The 26474-nt window shown below is 39.3% G+C and overlaps 1 protein-coding gene across 1 annotated transcript in view; it reads right to left on the bottom strand.

The window, feature by feature from the left end:
• The window catches only part of LOC126482033 (dynein axonemal heavy chain 6-like), a 1073010-nt gene that overhangs the window by 286211 nt on the left and 760325 nt on the right, over positions 1-26474 (bottom strand). The window contains exon 111 of the mRNA XM_050106005.1: positions 23028-23207. Coding sequence (XP_049961962.1) covers positions 23028-23207 — 180 coding nt within the window. The remainder of the gene's footprint in view (positions 1-23027; positions 23208-26474) is intronic.

Below are 26474 nucleotides of genomic sequence, written 5' to 3'. Positions count from 1 at the left end.
TTCATTTTTAGAACAGTTCGACTATGAAATTAAGTATATTAAGGGATCTGAGAATCTAGTTGCAGATACACTGTCTTGATTACCATCTAGAGGGCTAAAAATAATATCAAGGAGGGGGAGGAAGACAAGGAGTTCAGGATTATGTATCTGAAAAGGGTTACAAAATACCTTCTTTAATGACATTTGTAGAAACCAGAATCATTGTTATAATTGAAAACTAGAGAAAAGTGTCTTTGGTAAAAAGGGCTGTGAGAAAGCTGACAAACATTACAAAGTACAGAAAGGTGTATTATATAGAAGAATGAATTTAGACGTAGGCCACTGGAGATTGTGTTGGCCTGGACAATATACTGACGAACTTATTATGTTTACTGTCCACCCCCATAGCCGAGCAGTCATGACAGATGACTACCATGTGGAGGACCCGCATTTGATTCCCAGTACTGCCAAGGATTTATCCTTGTTGGGTGGACTGATACACTACACTTAACCTTGTGATGCCAATTGAGGAGCTACTTGACCAAGTAGTGGAGGCTCCACTATCTTGAAAATCTGCAAAATGGCCACGAGAGTGGTGTGATGACTACATGCTCCTCCGTACCGCACCCACATGATGCCACAAGGTGGAGGATAATACGGTGTCTGGAAGGCAGCCTTTGGGTCTTCGCAGCCTGGGAAGGAGCTCACTTATTATGTACATTCAAGAAAGTTACGGACACCTTGGTGCTCAGAAATGTTTAAACAAATTAAAGGAAAGTGCATACTGTTACTATACAGAAAAAAGAGTAAGGAAACAAATCTCAACTTGTGAAAGATGCCGAGAAGTGAAGGTAAGTAAGAGCATGTGTCAGATGTGTCAGTGTCAGATATCAAATGTAATACCTAAGAAACCAATGAGTCTTGTCATCTTCGCTTTACATGGCTCATTATTATGAACAAGAGGGGGGAGGGGGGGATGCAGCTTTATATTTGTCATAGTGAACATACAGTAATCAGCCAGAACATTAAGACCACCTACCTAACAGCTGGAATGGATAATGGCAGCAACACATGATGCCATGGAATCTGTGAGGTATTGGTAGGTCGCTTGAGGGAGTTGGCACTACACCTGCAAAAACAAATCACCTAATTCTTGTAAATTCTGAGGAGGAGGATGATGAGTGCTGACGCAACATTCAGGCTCATCCCAGATGTGTTCGATGGCGTTCAGATCTGGCCAGTTTGAGGGCCAGAACATCAACTGGAACTCACCACTGTGTTCCACGGACCACTCCTTCACACTCCTGGCCTTGTGAAATGTTACAGTTCTGGCCTTGTGAAATGTTGCATTATCTTACTGAAAAATGCCACTGCTATTAGGAAACATGACCATCATGGAGGGGTATATGTGGGCTGCAACCAGTGTACGATACTCCTTGACCATCATGGTGCCTTGCATGAGCTCCACTGGGCCCATGGATGCCCTTGTGAATTTTCCCCAGAGGAAAATGGAACTGCATCAGCTTGTGTCAAGGAGCTATTTCCCTGGAAGAAGACAGATTCATGCTCATGCCCTCCCATTGGCTTGATGAAGAAGTTATCAAGTCGTAGTTGCTGCTGTCTTTTTTTTTTTTGTTTTTAGACAACATAGTTTTATTATTTATTTTGCCGCCAACCGATTTCAACCCCCGATGGGGTCATCTTCAGGGCAATTTACACCATTTTGTCACTTGCTGGAGTTGTCACCCTGCCTGTGCACGGTTGGTAACTGTGCACAGGCAGGGTGACAACTCCAGTGAGCGACCAAATGGTGTAAATTTCCCTGAAGATGACCCCATCATAGGTTGAAACAGGTTGGCGGGAAAATAAATAATGCGGTTGTCACTGTCATTTTGAATAATTGATGTCTTGGTGTTAACATTGGCACATGCATGGGTCAACGGTGGCTGAGAGCATTCATTAGAAGTGTTTGGTGCATTATGTGTTCAGACACACTTGCACAGCATTAAAGTCTGATGTTAGTTCCACGACAGTTCACCTCCTGTCCTGTTTTGCCACTCTGCCCAGCCTATTATGCATCTGACATGTGTAATGAGGGGTGGCTGCCCAACCCCTCACCACACCACTCCTCAAACACCTGACAAGTTGTGCAATTTCTGAAATATTCGTGCCAAGCCTCCAGACCATCACAATCTGCACTCAGTCAAACTCAGATAGATTGCATGTCTTCTCCATTCTAAGCATGGACAGCATGCTCACTGATACTACGTGCATTGTACATGTTAGCAGTCAGTCACCAGGTGACACTACTATCACCTGGACTGGTTTATATTGATAGTAGGTCATAATGTTCTGGCTGACCAGTGTATTTTTTTAAGTACATCAAATTATACCCTGCCAGGAAAGCGACAAGTAAAGTGCTGTTTTAAAAAAGGGAAGGACTGTTTTAAGAAGTAGGTACATATATAACAATGATGTCTGATAATGGACCACAGTTTGTCTTAAAATCTAGGAATGCATATATTGCAAGGACAGGAACAAAACACATGTTAATATCAGCCCACCATCTGGCTAGTTATGAGAGAGACTGTTAGGTGGTGCAGCATTTACTGCTGTCATAAACACCCATCTGGGACCGAACACTTAGCTAATTTTGAAGATGTCATTAACAATTTGCAACACATTTTTCACCACATGAAATACCATTTGACAAAAAACCAACTAATGTCATTGATGAACTCATTGAATTTCAAGAATGTAAAGGTTTACATAAGAAAGAGAAGCTTTTGTAAAAGAAGCAATGAAGACATGAGGACACAATTTTACAGTTAAAATAACACAGCTGAAGACAGGAGACTTAGTTAGACCCATGAGAAATCCAAATTGTTAACTGCTGAATTAAAAATGTTGTTTGATATCTACATAAGCCCATTTGAGGTACTGGCAAACCCACATCAAAATGCCTATAGAACTTGCTTTTGTGCTCTGAGAACATCTGTTCCCTAACCCACTTGTTCACTGTTAGTAATACTCTGTTGGAGTGTTTCAGAAATGAATACCAAATTGATTGTTCTGTTTCCATTAGGTTATCCCATGGTCACAATTTGCCAAAAATTCCTTGCAGAGTTATAACTATAGCGTCGATTGTCGTTCAAGACGACTGATGTTACTGTTAGATTTATATCTGAAATCAAGGAAGTAGTTTGGACTAAAGAAAATTACTGAACTGAAACCATATATTCTATGAGCTTAAAGGCTGGCTAATTACACAAACTGATGCTGTAAATTTAATTGTTGATCAAAAGGAAAACTTTTCACTGCAGGTATTTTTCACTTGCTAGTTATAATTTATCTGCAAAGCCCCCTCTGCCATGCAACATTTGTACCAAGCACCCTCTGCCATGATACATTGGTACAATGCACTGTTGGCCATGCAACGTTGATACTGAATGCTCTCTGTTGTGTACACTATGTGATCAAAAGTATCCGGACACCCCCAACAACATATGTTTTTCATATCAGGCGCATTGTGCTGCCACCTACCTCCAGGCACTCCATATCAGCAACCTCAGTAGTCATTAGGCATAGTGGGAGCTCCACGGAGCTCATGGACTTCGAATGTGGTCATGTGATTGGGTGTCACTTGCATCATACATCTGAACACGAGATTTCCACCCTCCTAAACATCCCTAGGTCTACTGTTTCCAATGTCATAGTGGAGTGGAAACGTGAAGGGACACATACAGCACAAAAGGGTACAGGCTGATCTCGTCTGTTGCCTGACAGAGACCGCCAACAGTTGAAGAGTGTCATAATGTGCAATAGGCAGACACCTGCCCAGACCACCACAAAGGAATTCCAAACTGCATCAGGGTCCACTGCAAGTACTATGACAGTTAGGCAGTAGGTGAAAAAACTTGGATTTCATGGTCAAATGGCTGCTCATAAGCCACACATCATGCTGGTAAATGCCAAATGATGCTGGTACACAATGTGGCTATCTGATGGCTGGGTGTGAGTATGGCGAATGCCCAGTGTACATCATCTGCCAGTGTGTGTAGTGCCAATAGTAAAATTTGGATGTGGTGGTGTTATAGTGTGATCATGTTTTTCATGGAGGAGGCTTGCAGTACTTGTTGTTTTCTGTGGCACTATTACAGCCCAGGCCTCTATTGATGTTTTAAGCACCTTCTTCCTTCCCACTATTGAAGAGCAATTTGGGGATGGTGATTGCATCTTTCAACATGATTGAGCACCTGTTCATAATGCACAGCCTGTGGCAGAGTGGTTACATGACAATAACATCCCTGTAATGGACTGGCCTGCACAGAGTTCTGACCTGAATCCTACAGAATACCTTTTGGATGTTTTGGAATGCCGACTTCATGTCAGGCCTCACTGATCAACATCGATACCTCTCCTCAGTGCAGCACTCTGTGAAGAATGGGGTGCCATTCCCCAAGAAACCTTCCAGCACCTGATTGAACATATGCCTGCGAGAGTGGAAGCTGTCATCAAGGCTAAGAGTAGGGCAACACCATACTAAATTCCAGCATTACCAGTGGAGGGTGCCACGAACTTGTAAGTCATTTTCATTCAGGTGTCCAAATACTTTTGATCACATATTGTAACACTGGAATATTGGAATTAAGCACCCTCTGTAATGTAACTGGTGCAAAGCATCCTCTGCCACAACACAACTCAACTCTTGCTCCCCTGAGCACTAATACCTTATGTCTGTTGGTGACCAATCAAGACCATCTTCAATGAAGGGTAACATGGGGGAGAACTAATTGAAATCATAATATTAAAATTAAAAGTGATGGTGAAGAGACTTGCATTCTGCTCTAACAAAATAGCCAACTATGTGTGGGACAGTACAGATAGTTGAGAGACAAATAAATTTTCAGTATGTTAAACAGCTGTAACCATCACAAAACACTGTGGAGAAGTTATCAGCACTGCATAGCATGCTATGCTGGTGCTACACAGCCATTGCAAATCAAGATAACAACAAGTAAGTCTCAGAAGAAACAGTGCAGTATTTTTGCCTAGAACTGCTGCAGTAGAATGTTTTGAGGGGTAACTGTTGAATTTTTGGTCTCAGGATTTAGAAATAATTGTGTTGTGACCATATCTTGTGTATTTATTCAAGTTGAGTAATGATTGTTAAACTTTTACTATTGCAAATTATCATTATGGCTGAAACAGGAGAAGTATTTAATGGAGAAAAGTAAGGATCAGGGCAGCAACAAAACAGGACACAGGGATGAATCGTAAAATACAGAATTTTTGGATGATAACAGATTCAGAGGTGAGAAAATCCTACATACTATAGTGCACCTTCCTCAAGGTCACATAAAGATCATCAAAAGTAAGAAACAACTAGTAGTGAAGTGTGGCTATAAATCTAAATTAATCCATTAATGGGTTTAATGATATGGAAGAAGGAAAAATAAGAGACCAAAATAGCTATAGGAGAGGGAAGAACTTACAGAATTTTTTGAGTCAGTATTTTTTAAGCTGGAAGAATGTACAAGGGATTAATAATAAAAACTAAGGAAAGATTTTCTGATTTTAAAGCAGGACTACAAAACAAATCTAAAACAGTTGCAGCTCTGTGGAGGGGAAATCAAAAGGAGTGCAGGTTTATGTTAGAAAATGAAAAGCAGAACACGACATATAAGAGGTGCCGTGTCATGTCACCAAAACTGAGAAGACTTTAGTCAAAATAGTCAAGAAATGTGACGGATTCTATACCTGAATGGAACCACTGAGCAACAAAATCAACAAGAAAAATAACAAGACCAAAGAAGCTATACAGGGCTGTATTAGAAAGGAATTGCAGGCACAAATCATGTAGCATACCAAGGAGAACTGTAGTCATCGGGTGTCAAGATGGTTGGTTAAGAAGAATCAACAAATTTGATTCGAAAGACTTGATCCACCCAACTGAATTTTTAGCAAACTTCATAGAAGACTGGCTCAATAGTTGGGCAGAGGAGGAAAAGAGCAGTTTTGTATTCAGGAAGTGAACTGGAGATGCAGTTGGGGAGTGCATGTGTAGCAATGACAGCAGGAAGCTATTCAGATTTTGAGGCACCATTCATGGAAGAATACTAGCCTGGGGGTGGAGGTGTGGTGGAGGTGGTGGTGGTGGTGGTGGTGGAGGTGGTGGTGGTGGTGGTGGGGGGGGGGGGGGGGTAGCTGACTGAAGCTGGCCTAAGTAAGCGGACCAAAATACTGAAGTGAGAACAGAGACATAGGAAACAAGGAAAAAACAAGAACAAGAGAAGAAAGAGGAAAAAGGACAAAATAAATGGCTTGTAACTATGTCAAGAACATCTAATGTGTACAGAGAAGAAAGGGTGTTAACATATTTTATGGCATACAGAAAAAGCAGAAGAAAGAAGAAAGGAAGTAGAAAGAAGAAACTGTGAGCCTCATTACACAGCAACAGGAAGTGGTGTTTAATAAAATGCTTTTCAGGTGTAAGCGCATTTAGTAATCTTCCAAGTGATATTTGCCTCTTTGACAGAGAGCGTGTAGTGTGGTACATCACAAGTCAGTTCTTGCACTCCCATCCCAAACTTTGAATGGATACATCCCAAACTTTGCATGGATACTTACACAAGTAGGGTGTATACATTGGAAAAGAAAAATGTTCTCAATTTTTCCCAGATTTTGCGGCTAAAAATGCACTTTTTTCCAGGTAAAAATACAAATTTTCTCAGATGAAAATACACGTTTTCCCAGGTGAAAAGACACTTTTTCCAGGATGAAAAGACAAATTTTCCTTTTTGAAAATACACTTCCTCCATGTTTCATGAAGTATACTTTCACTCAGAACTGTAAAACTTATCAATCCTTTGAATGTTAAGAGCTTTTTGACAGCAGATATTTAGAGCATAAGACACTGATGTAGCCAGCCAGTAGCAACACTGCTGTTAAGTAACGTGAATATACAAACGGGAAACATTGATGGTTTAAATTAATATAGATAGAGTACAGCTACAAGAAATGCTATGCTTTCACATAGAATATTAATCTTTTTTGCATATGTAATCCTTTAAGATATATTAAACACAAATGTGTGAGTAAAATTTTAAATATCTGGTCTTCTAGGCCTGAAACTTTTCTAAGTGTCTGGTCCTCAGGCTGTTAAATTTTGAATGAGAGTCAAATGCTCTGTGATTTAAAAAGTCATTGTACATCATCACAGATAAGGTAATTCACCTTGTATGAAAGGAAATTTACTTTGAAAATAAAGCTTCTCAAATCACCGTTCCTATTATTTTCCTGTGAACTGTTAGAAATTTCCTAAACAGATGTAATGTCATGCTCATTGAAAGCAGTTTGTTGTTACAAAACATTGCACATAGTCTTCATCCTAAAGCCTTTGACACATTTTGCTGTTGGCAGACATTTGTGTGCACATCGTGTTTTGTTCTTGTATTGGAGCATTTTCTATGCAACTTAAGATTTAAGTTGTTTTTATCTCTTTTATGTTTTATTGCTACAGTAGCAGTCTAAAGTAAAATTCTTTGTTGGAGTATCAGTTCTTACCAGTCAAAATCAGAAAAATTTAATTGAAAACTTAACAATGAAAAATTCCTTGAATCCTAAAAAATTCCCAGTTGTCCTGGGATGCATAAACCTTGACGGGGTGTGGTGTGTTGTGAGAGTTTTGCGGGATGTGTTTCTCTCTACTACTGAAGTGGGTTTCCAGGAAACCATGGTACTGCACCCAGTTTTGGCTGTCAACTACTGTCTGGAAATATTTTTTTGTACTTATCTTAGTAATGCTTAAGAAACTAAAGAATGTTCAAAGAAGCACTCCCTACCACACAACAATGGTACAAAGCTTCCTCTGCCATGCCGCACTGGGTCAAACACCCCTTTCCATGCTTAATCAATGTGGAGCTCCCTCCTCCTTCCAACATGGTGCATTGCAGCCTTTGCCACACAAACTTTGTATGAACCTCTTTTGCCATGGAACATCGGTACAAAGTACTCTCTGCGTTGAAGCATCATTATAAAACACTAAAACTGATAAGAAGCATTCTCCACAATGCAGCATTGGTACGATATGCTGTTGGCCATGCAACACTTTTACTGAGCACCCTCTGTCATGTAACCTGGTAAGAAGCACCCTCTATTACATACTACTGCCACAAAGCAGTCTCCACAATGTAACATCACTTTGAAGCACCCTGGTGCAAAGCATCTTTGCTTCATAACTTAGGTAGAAATGTACCCTCGGTCATACAACACTGGTATGAAGCACCCTCCCTCATGCAACAACAATTCTTCGAAACACCCTCTGCCATGCAATATTTGTATGAAACACCCTCTACCATCAACATCAGTGAACGCACCTGTTGCCACACAATATTGGTATGAAGCACCCTCTGCCATCTAAAATTTGCACAAAGCACCTTCTGCAACACTTAATTGGTGTGGAGCACCCTCTGCCACATAAAATTGGTAAGAATTGCCCTCTGACATACAATATTGGCACAAATGTCTACAAAGTAACATGACTATGGAGCACTGTCTGCCATACAATGAAGTATGAAGTGCCCTCAGTCAGCCAACATCTACATTACATCCACATCTATATGACTACTCTGCAATTCACAATTCAGTGGCAGGCAGACGGTTCACCGGACCACCTTCAAGCTACTTCTCTACTGTGCCACTCTAGAAAAGTATGTGAGAAAAACTGAACACTTAAATCGTTCTGGTTTCTGTTATCTTATGACAATGATCATATCTCCATATGTATTTGGGCACAAACAAAATATTTTCATATTCAGAGGAGAAAGTTGAGTTTCATGAGAATATCATGCCACAGTGAAAAACACCTTTGTTTTAATGATTACCACCCCAGTTTCTGTATCATACAAGTGGCCCTATCACCTATTTTGCAATAATACAAAATGAGCTGCCCTTTTTGAACTTTCTCAGTGTCCTCCATAAATCACATCTGATGTGGATCCCACACCATGCAGCAACAATTCAGTAGAGGATGGACAAGTATAATGTAGGCAATCTCTTTTGCAGATTTATTGCAACTTTTATGTGTTCTGCAAATAAATTGCAGTCTATGGTTCGCTTTCCCCACAACATTGTCTATGTGATAGTTTCAATTTAAGTTATTTTTAAATGTGATTGCTAAGTATTCAGTTGAATTCACAGCCTTTAGTTTTGTGTGACTTTATCATGTAACCGATATTTAGCAGATTCATTTTAGTACTCATGAAGATGGCTTTACACTTTTCATTATTTAAAGTCAATTGACGTACTTTGCACCACACAGGTATCTCCTCTAAATGTCTAAATAATTTTGCAATTGGTTTTGATGATCTGATGATGGTAAATTACGGCATCATCTGCAAACAATCTAAGAGGGCCACTCAGATTATCTCTTAACTAATTTATATACATGAGAAACAGCAGAGGATCTGTAACACTTCCCAGGGGAATGCCACGTATCACGCCTGTTTTACATGATGGCTTTCCATCAATTACTACAAAGTGTGACCTTTCTGACAGGAAATCGCAAATCCAGTCACACAACTGAAACAATACTGTGTAGGCATGCAATGTAATTAGAAGTCACTTTTGAGGAATGGTGTCAAAAGCCTTCTGGAAATCTAAAAATATGGAATCAATCTGAGATTCCGTGTCAACACCACTCATTACTTTTGGTGAATCAAGAACTAGTTAGTTATGACAAGAAAGATATTTTTTGTACCCATGTTAGTTATTTATCAATAAATCTTTTAATTTTGATAAAATTCGTAATGTTAAAACACAGTATATGTTCCAAAATCACTACTGCAATTTGGCATTGGTGATATGGATCTGTAGTTCAGCTGATTAGTCCTATTTTCCTTCTTGAGTATTGATGTGATCTGTGCAGCTTTCCTGCCTTTTTGTCAAATCTTCTTTAGTGGCACTGTCATCAGTAACATTACCACTGCTATTGCACAGTGGAGGTATGGATTGATTTGTGTCTTGCTGCTGGTGTACTTTACATACTACCAGAACCTATTTGGATTTTCTGGCAGATTTTTGAACAGAGTTTCACTGTGAAAACTATTAAAGCATCTTACATTGATGTCCATGCTAAGTTTTGAGCTTCAGTAAAACACACCAATCTTGCAGCTTTTGCATTCTTTTAAAGTTTGCTATTCTTTTTTTTTTTTTTTTTTTTGAGTCTGCAACAGTGTTCTGACTTGTTTTGTGTACCATAGTGGATCAGCACCCTCTCTTATTAAATTATTTGGCATATATCTCTGCATTGTCATAGATACTGTTTCTCTGAATGTAAACTGCATCTGGTCTATGGTTACATAGTCAGATTGGAAGGAATAGAGACTGTCTCTTATGAAGGTCTCAAGCAAATTTTTATCTGCTTTTTGAAATGGATATATTGTGTGTTTATTCTTGGTGTAGTTTAATGTTACGGTATTCAGTCTTGTTACAAAGACCTTGCGGTCACTAATCCCTGTATCTGTCATGATGCACCCTATGTGCCCTGGATTATTTGTTACTAAGAAGTCAAATATTTTTTCACTACCACTTACACTTCATGTGGGCTCCTGAACTAATTGTTCAAAATAATTTTCAGAGAAAGCATTCAGTATGATGTTGGACGACGTTTTATGCCTTCCACCAACTTTAAACATGCATTTTTGCCAACACATTGAGGGTAGAGGTATGAATTTCAGATGAAATTTTGTGCCTACCACTGACATTAAACATTTATTTTTGCCCAACATTTTGACAGTAGAGGTATGAAGCATCTTCTGTCATGTAGCTCTGGTACAAAGCAACCTCTACCACATAACACTGGTAGATTGCATTTGTCTGATCTACGCAATTCCAAAGAGTTCTGTCATTTGAGAGTAAATGGCAATGGTATGATTTTTCACAGTGGCTAGAGACTTTGGATCATTACAGTTTGAATTTTCATGAAATACGTGTAAATTTCATTCATAAACCTTCCTTGAAATCAGTCTTTCTACACTCCTGGAAACTGAAATAAGAACACCATGAATTCATTGTCCCAGGAAGGGGAAACTTTATTGACACATTCCTGGGGTCAGATACATCACATGATCACACTGACAGACCCACAGGCACATAGACACAGGCAACAGAGCATGCACAATGTCGGCACTAGTACAGTGTATATCCACCTTTCGCAGCAATGCAGGCTGCTATTCTCCCATGGAGACGATCGTAGAGATGCTGGATGTAGTCCTGTGGAACGGCTTGCCATGCCATTTCCACATGGCGCCTCAGTTGGACCAGCGTTCGTGCTGGACGTGCAGACCACGTGAGACGACGCTTCATCCAGTCCCAAACATGCTCAATGGGGGACAGATCCGGAGATCTTGCTGGCCAGGGTAGTTGACTTACACCTTCTAGAGCACGTTGGGTGGCACGGGATACATGCGGACGTGCATTGTCCTGTTGGAACAGCAGTTCCCTTGCTGGTCTAGGAATGGTAGAACGATGGGTTCGATGACGGTTTGGATGTACCGTGCACTATTCAGTGTCCCCTCGACGATCACCAGTGGTGTACGGCCAGTGTAGGAGATCGCTCCCCACACCATGATGCCGGGTGTTGGCCCTGTGTGCCTCGGTCGTATGCAGTCCTGATTGTGGCTCTCACCTGCATGGCGCCAAACACGCATACGACCATCATTGGCACCAAGGCAGAAGCGACTCTCATCGCTGAAGACGACACATCTCCATTCGTCCCTCCATTCACGCCTGTCGCGACACCACTGGAGGCGGGCTGCACGATGTTGGGGTGTGAGCGGAAGACGGCCTAACGGTGTGCGGGACCGTAGCCCAGCTTCATGGAGATGGTTGCGAATGGTCCTCGCCGATACCCCAGGAGCAACAGTGTCCCTAATTTGCTGGGAAGTGGCGGTGCGGTCCCCTACGGCACTGCATAGGATCCTACGGTCTTGGCGTGCATCCGTGCGTCGCTGCGGTCCTGTCCCAGGTCGACGGGCACGTGCACCTTCCGCCGACCACTGGCAACAACATCGATGTACTGCGGAGACCTCACGACCCACGTGTTGAGCAATTCGGCGGTACGTCCACCCGGCCTCCCACATGCCCACTATACGCCCTCACTCAAAGTCCGTCAACTGCACATACGGTTCACGTCCACGCTGTCGCGGCATGCTACCAGTGTTAAAGACTGCGATGGAGCTCCGTATGCCACGGCAAACTGGCTGACACTGACGGCGGCGGTGCACAAATGCTGCGCAGCTAGCGCCATTTGACGGCCAACACCGCGATTCCTGGTGTGTCCACTGTGCCGTGCGTGTGATCATTGCTTGTACAGCCCTCTCGCAGTGTCCGGAGCAAGTATGGTGGGTCTGACACACCGGCGTCAATGTGTTCTTTTTTCCATTTCCAGGAGTGTATTAGTAAAAACTGTATCAAAATCCATACAGCATTTCATGAGATTAGGCTGAGAATCCAGGCAGAAAACCATGGAGGAAGACTTCAATTTGTACATATGTAGGAGCTGGAACAGATAGATAGAAGATAGAAGGTATAGCTCTTTCCACCAAAACCAATATGATCATGTGGGTCCATTTTTTACTTTTTTCTGCTTGGCTGAGTCTCTTCCTTGCTTCAAACCAATGTGCAACAATCTTACACATTCTGCAGAAAACCACCTGGAGAAAAGTAACATAGGACTAGAATATCTGCAGCACTCATGGGAATGGAAGGTGGAGATGGGGAAATCTGTAAAATGATAACATAACTTTGGAATGCTTGGAGCATTTTTATCCAACTTGGAATGTGTATGACTTACTATCTGGAAAAAGTAACTGATGCTGGAGTAAAACATGCTTAAGGAATGAGGAGTGGGTCTGTGTGATTCATAAGGAAATGTAATAGTAAAAAAAAAAAAAACAACTGATATTAGCATTGAACTCAGTTATCAGTTTCGTTAAGTTCATTGGTTAAAGTTCTGATGACATTTTTTAACCCTGGAGGTATGGGTGGTGGCGTGGGCATTATCAACAGAAATGTATCCTTATCCAAGAGGGGCAGGGGGGGGGGGGGGTCACAAGACTTTAAAATTGCCATTTTTATCTTTTATGTTGCAGCTGGCTAAATGAAAGAATTTGCAGAATCATGAGAAATCACTTCTAGAAGTGTATGGGAATTTTGTAATGAATGAAAACTCTGTACTTCAGATTCAAGAGGCGAGGAGGCCAGGGGGCAAGTGCCTCCTCCTGTCCTTCTCTTACCCTGCCAGGTGACGTCAGCCAAGATGTAGAGGCAGCCTTGCCTGTGGCTATCGAGAGTGCACGATGCAGTCGTCTGCAAATGTGGCTCACATTGGCATCAGTGATATCTGCTGCATGGGTTTTGGTGCCTTTCTCAGTTCATATGAGCAGCTGCCAGAAGTGGTAAAGGCTGTTGGCCTTGCGCACAGGGGCAAGAAGAGCATGCAATTTGCAGCATTGTTGCCAGAGTTGATTGGTGTTCTTTCTTTTGGAACTGAGTGGAGTGTCTGAACCAAAGGCTTTGTACACTCTGTGACAGTCTTGGCTGCAGATTTCCAGACCTGTATTGTAGGACTACACTTGACAGGTCAGGAGTACACAACATGAAGATAGTAGCTACTCAGGTACTCAAGTAGCTGAGTACTTGTAGAGTACACATAGGTTTTTTTTAGGCTAGGCAATGATTTGAGGTACTCTGATGAACACTCACCAGCTGATATACAGAAGGGGATGTCAGACCATGTTCAGAGTAAAAACCCATCAACTGTCAAAATTTTATCAGTAGACTGTCAAAGTATTCACAACAAAGTTCCCGAATTCGCTGCACTCTAGGAAAGTCCTGCATGCTCAAATTATTCTTGGGACTGAGAGCTGGCTGAAACACAAAGTAGAAACTTCTGAGATATTTAGCAAGTCATAGGACATATCAGAAAGACAGACTGGACATTATAGGAGGAGGAGTGTTCACTGCAGTTGACAAATATATTGTCTCTATCGAGGTTGAAGTTGAGTGTGACATGAAGTAATCTGGTTGCCTATAACAAAACTAGGTGACATCAAGCTAATTGTTGGCTGTTTTTACCAGTCACCTGGTTCTGCTGTGATAGTTCTAGAGTCATTCAAAGAAAGTCTGCAATCAGTAGTACATAATGCAATACTAGTTGAAAGGTGACTTTAACCCAGCAAGTACAGTTTGGGACATCAATGGGTTCATAGCAAGGAGTACAGACGGACAGTCTTGGAAAGCACTTTTGAACACCTTTTCTGAAATCTAGTTGAGAAGCTAGTTTGGCAGCTAATATGCAATGGAAATATGTTAGACCTTGTGGCTATACACATGCTGGACATTATTGACAGCATACCATAGAGACAGGGATTAGTGATCACGATGTCATCATAGCAATATGGTTATGAAAGTTAATAAATCAGTCAAGAAAGCTGTTCTTCTTCTGTTAGAAGGCTGTTCTCCTTCTGTTAGAAGGAGTAGACAGTGAATTGATATAACTTAGTTCCAGTAAGATGGATGCAGAGGAATTATGGGCAAAGCTCAAAAAGATTGTAAATCATAGTTTGGAAAACTATGTGCCTAGTAAATCGATTAAGGACAGAAAAAAGTCATCTTGGTTTAATAATGAAATCTGGAAAATACTGAGAAGCAAAGGCTGTCGCACTCACTGTTCAAAAGATAATGTGAAAATGATGACAGTCAAATGTCAGTAGAGATTCATGTGTCTGTGGAAAGATCTATGCATGAAGCAGGCAACAACTGCCACTGTCATACTTCATACTACACTGTCAGTTTTTGTCAAAACTCAAGAAAATTCTGGTCCTATATAAAATTGTTAAGTGGGTCTTACACATCCATCCAGTCCCTCACTGACAGCTCTAGTGTGGCATTTGAAGATAGAAAAATGAAAGACAAAAGTTTAAATTTCACATTTAAGAAATCATTTATGCAGTAGAAATGTACAAATATACCATAATTTGACCATCGAAGAAACTTTTATATAGATGACATAGTAATAAGCGTTCCTGGTGCAGAGAAACAACTGAAAGAGTTGAAAATAAATACATCACCAGGCCAGGATGAATTCCAATTTGGTTTTACAAGGAGTACTTTACAGTATTGACCCCTTACTTAGCTTGCATTTATTGCAGATCTCTTGTGCAGCACAAAATCCCAGTCGGGGGACTCCAGTACATAAGAAGGGTAAACAAATGGACCCGCAAAAATTGGTTTGTTGTAGAATCCTTGAACATATTCTCAGTTCCAGTATTACACATTTTCATGATTACAAGAACCTCTTGTCCATAAATCACCATGCTTTTAAAAAGCATTGCTTGTGTGGAGATCAGCTCGCCGTTGCTTGTGTGGAAATCAGCTTGCCCTTTTCTCACATGATGTACTGCGAACTATGAATGAAGGGCAATGGGCAGGTTCCATATTTCTAGATGTCTGGAAAGCATTGGAATAGGTTCCCAGATGTGTGAACGGCCTGAAGACTTCTTAAGTAATAGGACCCAGTATGTTCTCCTTGATGGTGAGTGTTCATCAGAGACAAAGGTATCGTCAGGAGTGGCCCACGGAAGTGCGAGAGGACTGCTATTATTTTCTATAGACATATCATCTGGCTTACAAGGTGGGCAGCAATCTACAGTTGCTTTTTAATCATGCTGTGACATACAGGAAGGTGTTGAAGATGAGTGACTGTAGGAGGATATGAGATGACTTACAAGGGGAGGCCGCCAATTGTGAAATTCAGATTCCATTCATACTGCGCATAATAAAAGCTCATGGCCAGAGGTGTAATGTGGCAAAGCACCAAGATGCACTTCTCAGCCGTTGTCGAGAAAATCAACAGTTAAAAGAAACCGTTGCGGTGAAGTACTCTCTACGATTAAAAATTTTCTATGGCGTCGTGGTGCAGCGGTAAGCGCTCGGGTTCGTAATTCGAAGTTCGCCGGATCGAATCTCGCGCCATGCAACCTTTTTATTTTTTTTTAGTATTTGTTTTTTGTAATTCAAATGTGTATACACACACACACACACACACACACACACACACACACACACACACACACACACAGATATATATATATATATATATATATATATATATATATATATATATATATATATATACATATAATTCCCGGCAATCCGTTGCAACAATTATGCATACAATAAGTTGTTGAAAGTCGTTTCTCGTGGAAAAACTGGCGACTTTGAACATCATTATGTTTTCCGCAAACAAAGTTGTATTTCACAAATGTTATTAATTGTCTTCATAATGTTAACCACGTATAGTTAACGGAAGACGTAGAAACGATATTCCGAAACGAATATGTGTAGTGTAAGTCAAACGTTAGAATTAGAATAGAGACCCCGCGAACACTAATTTGCTGTGGCAGGTATGAAATATAAACTCCGTTACTCGCTCGTTACACTTGAAGGACAGATGTTGAATGGGCCGAAACGAGCCGCTGCATAACAGCGTAGTTGCCTGCTAACTTTGCAAGAAGGTAGGTGCGGTCCCTAGTGCGAATGACTCCTTACCCTCACCCTTAAAACCCACTTCCTTCCGTCTTTCCCTCTCCTTCCCTCTTTCCTGATGAGGCAACAGTTTGTTGCGAAAGCTTGAATTTTGTGTGTATGTTTGTGTTTGTTTGTGTGTCTATCGACCTGCCAGCGCTTTCGTTCGGTAAGTTACCTCATCATCTTTGTTTTTATATATATATATATATATATATATATATATATATATATATATATATATATTAGAATTACAAAAAACTAATAAAAAAATTGCATGGCGCGAGATTCGATCCGGCGATCTTCGGATTACGAACCCGAGCGCTTACCGCTGCGCCACGACGCTGTGGAAAATTATTAATCGTAGAGAGTATTTCACCGCAACGATTTCTTTTAACTGTCGATTTTCTCGGCAATGGCTGAGAAGTGCATCTTGGTGCTTTGCCACATTACACCTCTGGCCATGAGCTTTTATTATGCGCAATATGAATCGAATCTGAATTTCACAATTGGCGGCCCCCCCTTGTTAGACAAAATTTCTATTTGGTGTGATGAAGAGCAGCTAGCTCTAAATGTAGGAAAATGCAAGTTAATGTGGATGAGTAGGAAAAAACATATCTCTAATTTTCAGATACAGCATTAGAAGTGTCCTGCTTGACAGTCACATTGTTTAAATACCTGAGTTATATGTAAGGGAATGAGCATGTGAGGATTGTGGTAGGGAAGGTGAAGGATTGACTGTGGTTTATTGAGAGAATTTTGGGAAAGTGTGCTTCATCTAGAAATGAGACCACATATGACCTATTCTTGAGTACTGCTCCAGTGTTTGTTATACATACCAGGTCAGATTAAAGAAAGATGTTGACACAATTCAGAGGTGGGCTGCTACATATGTTAGCTGTAGCTTTGAATGACATGCAAGTGTTACAGAGATGTTTTGGGAACTTAAACAGGAATCCCTGGAGGGAAGGTGACGTTATTTTTGAGGAACACTATTGAGAAAATTTGGAGAACTGGCATTTGAAGCTGACTGGGGGATGATTCTGTTGCTACCTACATATATTTTTCATGAGGAGAACAAAGATAAGATATGAAGGAATTAGGGCTCACGTGGAGTCATATAGATAGTCATTTTTCCCTTGCTTTATTTGCGATTGGAACAAGGAAGGAAATGACTAGTAGTTGTACAAGGTACCCTCCACCATGCCCTGTACAGTGGCTTGCAGAGTATATTCGTAGAAAAGAATGAAAAACAGAAAGAAACTTTTGGACACTCCTAGCACTCCTACAGCACATATGTGGCTTAATATCTAGGATATTGGTATTGAAACAAAATTTTTGGTGTTGCTACCTTGACTGGTGACAGTTCCAATGGCATCTTAATCTTGAGGGTGTATGTAATGTGGAAAGATATTGACATATGAAACATTAAAAAAGAACTGACATTATTGTCAAATCCACAATTGTTGGAGTTGTTAAGTTGATTGTCGATAATTCCAATGGCTTTTCACCCCTCCCAAGGCAGATTCACTAACCACTACACTACCCAGGTGCAGTGACTTTGCACAGCTACCTCCCTCCTTACTCGAAATTCCCATTCACACATTACCCCACTTGATATTCCCCCTAAACTCAAACAACATTGCAGAGGCTCTCCAAATTATTGGAACAGCACTTCAGCATCAAATGAAACAGTCAATCCTGCCTGAAACCAAGGCACAGATGCTTTAATTAAATGAAACTACATGGTTCTAGAGACAATAAGTTTGTTCACATGTTCATCTTCCGCAGCAAGCACAGACACACTTGTTTTGTAAATAAAACTGTCTTTTCCCGCTGCCACTTAATTTCTTTTTCCCAGACACATTTGACCTCCTTCTTGCTCTAAGGCATCATCAGTGGGATCATAATTATACAGTTTCTTTTTTATAAATTATCAAACTGTTCACAGCACAATTTTTGTGAATTACTTACAATCTGCTGTGATCTGCTTCTTCTCTCATCTGGTTTGGGGGTCGTATTACTACTTTATTACCCACAAATAAGCATGTAATGAAGTTACAATATTTACATAGTTAAAAGCAAATGGTTTGAAAAAATAGTTATATCGAATGGCAAAAGAATAATAGTACATCATAAAAAAGAAGGAGAAACATGGTGAACACTGTGAAAAATGTCGGAACTCAAAATTGTGCCTATATGTTGCTAATAAAGTGGTAGTGCGACTTCCAGACCAGATGAGAGGAAAGGCAAATCACAACAAATGGTAAGTAATTACAGTAAAACTTGCTCAAAATGGAATCACCTGGGACTAAAATAATTCTCCAAATGCAACAAGTTTCCAGATTACTCAAAACTCACTGGGCTACATAAAATTTTGTCAGGTATCATGCACAAAAGTACCGTCAAACAGGGTGATTTTGGACACTGGGGCGAATTCAGACAGTATGGCTTATTTGCTCTTTGCCACTGCATAACGTCCATGCACCAGTTATTTTAAGAACAAGATTGCATTTATCACTTTCCACAACTTTTATTTTGGGTCAATTGTTTCCCTAGGTGAATAACCGATGAACAGTCTCAGTGTTAAAAATCCACGCATTATCGTAAAGTGGCAACTTTCTATTGGTGCGTCGAGCGGGAAGTTATTGTAACCCTAATTGTCAACGTGCTCCGTAGCTAACAGCATTGAGACAATTTCTGTGCAAATTTGTCGACTTTCTCCTGCAAGGATATAAAATAACGATGGTTTTTGTAGAACTGTGTACTGTGTGGGGTGATTTCAGACAATGCCAAGAACGTATAAGAACAGGATAGGTGCTACAATATGGTGTGATTATGACCCAGAACTTTTAGATAAACTTATTAGTGATATTCAGAGTGGTAAATTATCGTTCAGAAAAGCATGTGATTTGTATGTTATACCTAAATCAAACATACAAAATAAAGTGCAGGAAGCACATCTGAAAAAAATGGGAGGACAGCCAGTGCTAAATAAAGAAGAAGAAGAAATGTTGAAGCAAAGTATCTGCAGGGCTGCACATTGGGGATTTTCCTTCATTAAATTGGGTATTAGATATTTAGTTAAAGGCTACCTTGATAAATCTGGCCAAAAAGAGAAGAAATTTTGTAATAATTTGCCAGGAGAAGAATGGGTGCATTTATTCCTCAAATGACAGTCAGAAGATCTTTCCGTTCGCTTAAGCGAAAATATTAAACGAGCTCATGCAGAAGTGAACAAAGAGACTGTTAAGATGTTTTTCTCCAATATCAAGGCAAAGCTGGAAAATCTCTCACCTAGCAACATGATCAACTATGATGAAACCATCGTTCCGTATCACTTATTTGTAACAAAGGGCTACCTTAAAATGTGTAAAATGTCACCAAAATCAAATGAAAAGCATGTAGAATTTAAAAAAAGGCAGTAACTGTCCGAATTCACCATCTATATACTGTAACTTCAGACAGAGATTTAAAAACCACATGTGTTCAAAATCACCCCAATCCATAGGGTGACTTTGGACACTTTATTTAACTGCCTCGGTTAAATATACCTACACATACACTTTCTGGTTCTGGGATATTTTATTTGTTACACATATACCCTACCACTTCCATAACAATCAGTTTAATCTAACAATATATACGAAAGTTACAATCAAAACAATGACAAAAATGTCTGAAATCACCCCGTTTGACGCTACAGTAAAAATTTTTAATTATGCATATACTGTATTTACATACTTTCACTCCAGCACAGTAGATGTTCATTTACTGTATATTGGACAATAGAACACTGGACTATTACACTAATTGATCTAATTGATAAATAGCATGGCATTTCTATACTTTTATTCGAACTTTAAATTTGTTTATTAATCCCCCATTTATTTGCTTTACATTTCACTTTCTTTGCCAAATAACAAGGAGGGGAACTTGTTTTAATTTCCTGTTCAAAATTGTTTTTCCTAGGCAATTTTTTGCACCATACAATAGTTCCCACAAGTTGGGAGAATTTATGTGTACTGCAAATTGCATAACGTCATTTATGCATGCAATGGCTTCTTCAGGCATATTAATTGTTATAGGGACATCATTTTGCTCCTCTTCTTCTTCCTTTTCTTCTTCTTTGTCATCCTCAGTGTTGTGGATTTCCATTAAATCTGTGGCTGAAGTGAAAGTGGAGTGAGTTGATAGAAAGTCATTACTTTGAATGTAATCATCTGCACTACATAAAATGTTTCACATTTTCATTAATCCAGCAATTGTTGCTGCATTTTCTTGAACTTTGATGGCCACAGAAGCATCTTGTTCTTGAACCCCAAATCCCGCTTCGTTGAAGCCCTTGGTGACAGTTTTGGGTTTTAATTCCTTTACTGCAAAGCCAATCCAATTTACTGCATCCAGGACAGAAACTGAACGTGCAAGAGCAAACACACTTTGGGCTTCTTCAATACTAAGAATAAGAGATTGCATCAGTAATCACCAATAATGACACTTGAATGTGTAAATAACCCCTGACCCATGTGTTGTGCGGGGCTGGTTGAATCTGGAGGGGACCAAGCCAATTTCATGTATGATAATGTTACTTTCAGGTGGCAGGTTGCATTGTCTAGGAAAAAGTGAACTTAGCGATTACCTTTTTTCATTTTGGCATTGAAAGAGCCCAGCCATTCTCCCATAAGACCATTCACCATCCATGCCTTTTTATTGCTTCACCATATGACTGAAAGCTTACTGATGTCTATGTCATTGAAACAATGCTGTTTTGCCACCTGTCCAATCACCAGTGGCTTTTCCATTTCACCTAATATGTATCCACACAGCAGTACAGTGAGTCTTTCCTTGGCCATTTTTCTGCACTTTTCACGTCATATTGTTAGCGATTTTGAGGGCAGTGCACAATAAAACAGTGTTCCTTTGATGTACTGTCCCGACATTGAGTGTAACTTACGCATAGTTGCACAGAGCAGAGCCATTCTAGGTCCACACCCGCAGCGCTGCGCTGTGATGGACCTCTTCTCTTGGTTTTGTGCCGCTTAACAGAGGTGTTAAAAGTAACGTCCTAGTAGAGTCATGGATAACTAATAAACTGTAATACAGTAGTACTGTATAGGCTCTTTTCCACATTATACAATGAATTATTAGGTATGTTCTAAGATTTGCTTTCCAGTTTCACATTAAGCTTGTTCCTCTTTATACAAAAAATTTGTTTGTAAAAGTGCACTGAATGTGTCAGGACTGAAATACTTGTACGGTATGGGCAGATTTCCAAATTACAAGCACCTATTTGAGCAAGTTTTACTTTACTTTTTTACACAAAAAAATTGCAACGTGAACTGTTTGATAATCTAAAAATAACAAAACTCTATCATTATAGATCTCACAGATGATACCTTAGAGCAAGAAAAAGGCAAAATGCACCTGGGAAAAATAAAGTAAGTGGCAGCAGGAAAAGGCAGTTTTATTTACATAACAAGTGATTCTAGGAATCTCTTCAAGACTCAAATGTCTATGCCTTCGTACAAATTTTCATCTTTTGCTTCAGTCTAGATGTAAACATAATAGGTGTCTGAGACTTGAAGAAGTCTCTGGAACCATATAGTTTCATTTGAGCAGCAGCACTATTTAATGAGTTAGTAACACAATAAAAACAAAGGAAAACAAATTACTAACTTAAGCTTAAAAGCTGATTATTTATGTGACATGCACAAAAAATTAATTTGCCACTGATGAAAGAAAAGCAGTAAAAATGGGGGCAGGAAAAATAGGTCACCTGTGTGTAGAATACTGGAAGACCATTTATAATATACATGAAAAGGAAGTTGTAAATAATAGTGAGCTTTCTGGCATTGAAACAAGCTGCAGATTACTTTTTTTGAACAATATTTGGGCAACCAGCTCAGCCATCTACTTCAGGTGCTGTTAGCTATGTTGTCATGGATACTTGGAATCTAACAAGACAGTGAAGTGTGTTTGTTGTTATAGTGCTATTTACAGCTGAGTTTGGCACCCAGTGCCAACTAGGACCTTTGATACTCCTTTGTTTTTTGAAGTGCACACTGTAATTTAGTGAGACTCACGTTATTTCTCATTTTAATGCTCTGATGGACGAGATGTCTGGTGAGACAATGAGATTGTCTTAGACATTGATTTGAGAAAAATATACAGAATATCATGTTTGTAGTAGTCTACCCATCTTCCAGGAGAGCCCATCAGGTCTATACATCAAGAGTTAAAAGAAAACTGCAACATATCTTATGTTGTGGTAACTAAGCTTGAAGTTATATCTCTTTAATTTTTAGGTATTTTTGTGTGTCATTAAACATTACAACTACCTAATACCAAACTTTTAATGAAGATACAGAGGATAAAATTGAAGACTTATTTGATTATAATTGAACTAAAACATGTGTAAGTCAACTTTCTATATACTGCAAGAGTCCCTCTTAGGTTACCTGATTAAAATATCGTAGTGAGTACTGATACATGGGATCAATTTCTGCCAACTGTGCAACAACAAAATATAAAACAGAACCACGAGCAGCCACAGTTCTGTATTTCTCTCTAGCAACAGAAATTTTTTGTTCAGTTGCTTCTGCCTCAACAAGTCTGGCTGCAATGGTTCCAGAAGTTTCCTGAAATAATATTAATAATAATTATTAATATTTGAATACCATATTTCTAAATTTTAACTACATTTTCAGTAGATATAGATATGTATTGAGAAGTGAACTGTACTGCAATCACTGACTAAGAAGAAGGTTTTATTGTTTCTATCAGTTTTAATTATCACATATTATCATAATCCATGGGACATTTTTGTCTGCTTTTGAAGCTGAGTCAGGGTGCACTCAGCCTCGTGATGCCAATTGAGGAGCTACTCGACTGAATAGTAGCAGCTCCGGTCAAAGACAACCATCACAACAACCGGGAGAGCGGTGTGCTGACCACACGCCCTTCCTCACCGCATCCTCAACTGAGGATGATACAGCGGTCGGATGGTCCTGATGGGACACTTGTGGCGTGCAGACAGGGTGCTTTTTTTTTTTTAGCTGAGTGGCCACTGTAGATGACTGCCATGTGCTGTACCTGAGTTCGATTTCTGGTACTGACAAGAATTTTTCTCTGATGGGAGGACATTTTTCTCTGATGGGAGGACTGGCACAGGGTGCAAACAGCCTCTTGATGCCAATTGAAGAGTTACTTGAATGAGATGTAATGACTCCATGCTCTGCAAAGCTGGCAAAATGGCCAGGAGGACAGTGTGATGACCACATGCCCCTCCATAACGTATCCACATGACGCTGCAAGGATTATATGAAAAGTTTTCAATTGCAGTCCTCGTGTGGATACTTGTATTACATTCATCTACACTCTATATAACATCCTGATGTAGCCACATAAATATTGTAATTGAAAAACTATTTTTGCCTGATGATAAATTGTGGTGACCAAAACTCAATGCAATAATAAAGATTTTTCAAAGCGGCTTATGGCAGTAAGACATGAGTTTTGACAAATTTTAGCTAAGTAATAGGTTCCTCAGTTGCTCCTATATTCATGAGAGATAACACAGAATATGTGTTTTTGATTTATAACTATTCATTATTACTGAAGACAATAACATGTAGGTTCGTGAGAATATAAAACTAGGGGTGAAATACAGGTGGGAAAATGTACTTAGTGTGAAAATTTCTGATGAAAATAACAATGACTGAAAATATCACAGCTACACATGAAATCAAATATCAAAGAATGGACAAGTGGAGAAGTCAGACAGCAGGCAGTAGAAATAAATTACTGTTTCTCATGGCCTTCTCCCATATACATTTCACATCATAACATTGCAGATGTGGTTTAAAAACCATGTTAACATTGTGGAAGAGGTTTCAGAACCATGTTAGGGGCTAAATGAAAGTGAACTACTTACCTAGTTTTTTCCATAACCCTTTATTGTCACATGTTTAGCTTCTCAATATTTCCATTTCCATTTTTATTATCACATAACATGCCTTATGCAATCAAAGATTGTGACATAGGTGACTTGTCAGTTTTACACTATATATAATAATACTAAAAATAGACAATAAACTAATAATACATATGGTGTAACATCTTCAAAGAGGTATTTTAATTACAATTATAGTGCATTGTTGCCATTCAAGAAATCTTCTATACTATAGTAACATTATCTTTCAGATATTATTCCAAGTCTCTTTTGGTACCTTTTACATTCAGGTCATCCATACCTCTCCATATTTTATTTACAAATTTCACGCCCATATAATATGGGGTTTTTCATATGATTAACGCTCATTAGATCTAGTTTTATAAATAAAGGTTTACAATGTTGCTTTGGTTTTGTTCCCACCATTCCTCAGATGATTCTTTCTTGCAGTCGAAAAGCTCTAAGTAAATTTGTTTTTTCAGACCCCCAGAAAATTATACTATACCTAATGACAGAAACAAAATATGTGTGATATACAGTTTTTCTTACAGCTAAATCAGTAATACTATACAAGATATTCATAATATATACAAGGCTATTCAGTCGACCCAGTATGTTGTCCACATGGTAACTCCATAACAGGTTTTTATTGACTAATACGCCAAGGAATTTGACACAGTCTGCAGTCTCTACTTTTATGTCCATATACCTTATTTCACTTATAGACTGTGCAGATTACTTTGTAGTGAAATGAACAATTTCTGTTTTTGTAATATTTAAGGTCAAGTTATTGTTTTTGACCCATGCCTCCACTTCTCCAAGTGTTTGTTCAATATGGTGAATTAGGTCTACCTCATTATTACAACAGACTACAGCTGTTGAGTCATCTGCATAGAGGATAGTATCAGACTGGACCTGGCATGGCATATCATTGATATAATACAGAAAAAATAGTGGCCCTAACATTGAACCTTGTGGAACTCATAATTGAGTGTGTTTCCAGCCAGAGAGAAATTTCTTGCCATTGATATTAATAAGTACTCTTTGTTTTCTGTTTGCGAAGTATGGTGACATCCAGCTAAGAGATTTGCCTTGAAAACCATAATCTGTTACTGTGATGGTAATTCTATAGCCCTTTGTGTTACTTTCCAAGTACAATTCTATAACTGTATTTATAACATGTAGGAGTATTTTATTCTTCAGCTACAAGTTGGAATTTAGTCATAGCACAGTTTTTAGCCTGCAGCCTCTTCAATATTGTGCGTACATTATTGTATTCTTTTTTACTGGCTGTATTATTACTTTGCATTTAACTCTCACACTTTTTCGCCTTACTTTCATTTTCAATAACTTGATTCTCAAATTGTGTTTATCAGCGTGAGACAAAATAAGTTGGTGTGTGATAATAACCTTGTGAACTGGAAACTGATTAATATGTGGGCCATACTAAAAGTAATCAGCAACAATTTTTAAAATATTTCATCTTCATTGTTCAGATAAATCAATTGCATCAGATTTTCAAAATACTTTCTGTCACTTTTCAACATATTCTCCATTAGTTTGAAGAGATTTTTCTCATCATTTGCAAGTTTGAAAATACCCATGTGATAGAACTGCATTCTAGCTTCAGATGCACTGCTTGTCTAACATCTTCAACAATGTGAAGGAGTTTTCACCTAAATGTTCTGATTTTTTCCACAGTGACAATGCACATTATTCTGTTTCAGGATGATCTTCCCCAGGTGGTTATTGTGCAATGCACAGTGCAGCTTGAAAAGTTTCTGAGTACAATGACCAGCATTTATGATTTGTGAAGGTTCAAGAAAACCAAACAGAATACAATCCTGGACATCCCAAAAGACATTGCCCACAAACTTACCTAGCAGATGGTACTTACGTAGGTTCCTTAAATGACCTACACAAAAATTGCACCGTTCTCATGTGTCAAAGATAT

The sequence above is a fragment of the Schistocerca serialis genome, chromosome 5, assembly GCF_023864345.2.
Source record: "Schistocerca serialis cubense isolate TAMUIC-IGC-003099 chromosome 5, iqSchSeri2.2, whole genome shotgun sequence".
NCBI lineage: Eukaryota > Metazoa > Arthropoda > Insecta > Orthoptera > Acrididae > Schistocerca > Schistocerca serialis.
Note: the sequence above shows the minus strand (reverse complement) of the source record. Positions and strands in the feature narration are given on the sequence as shown.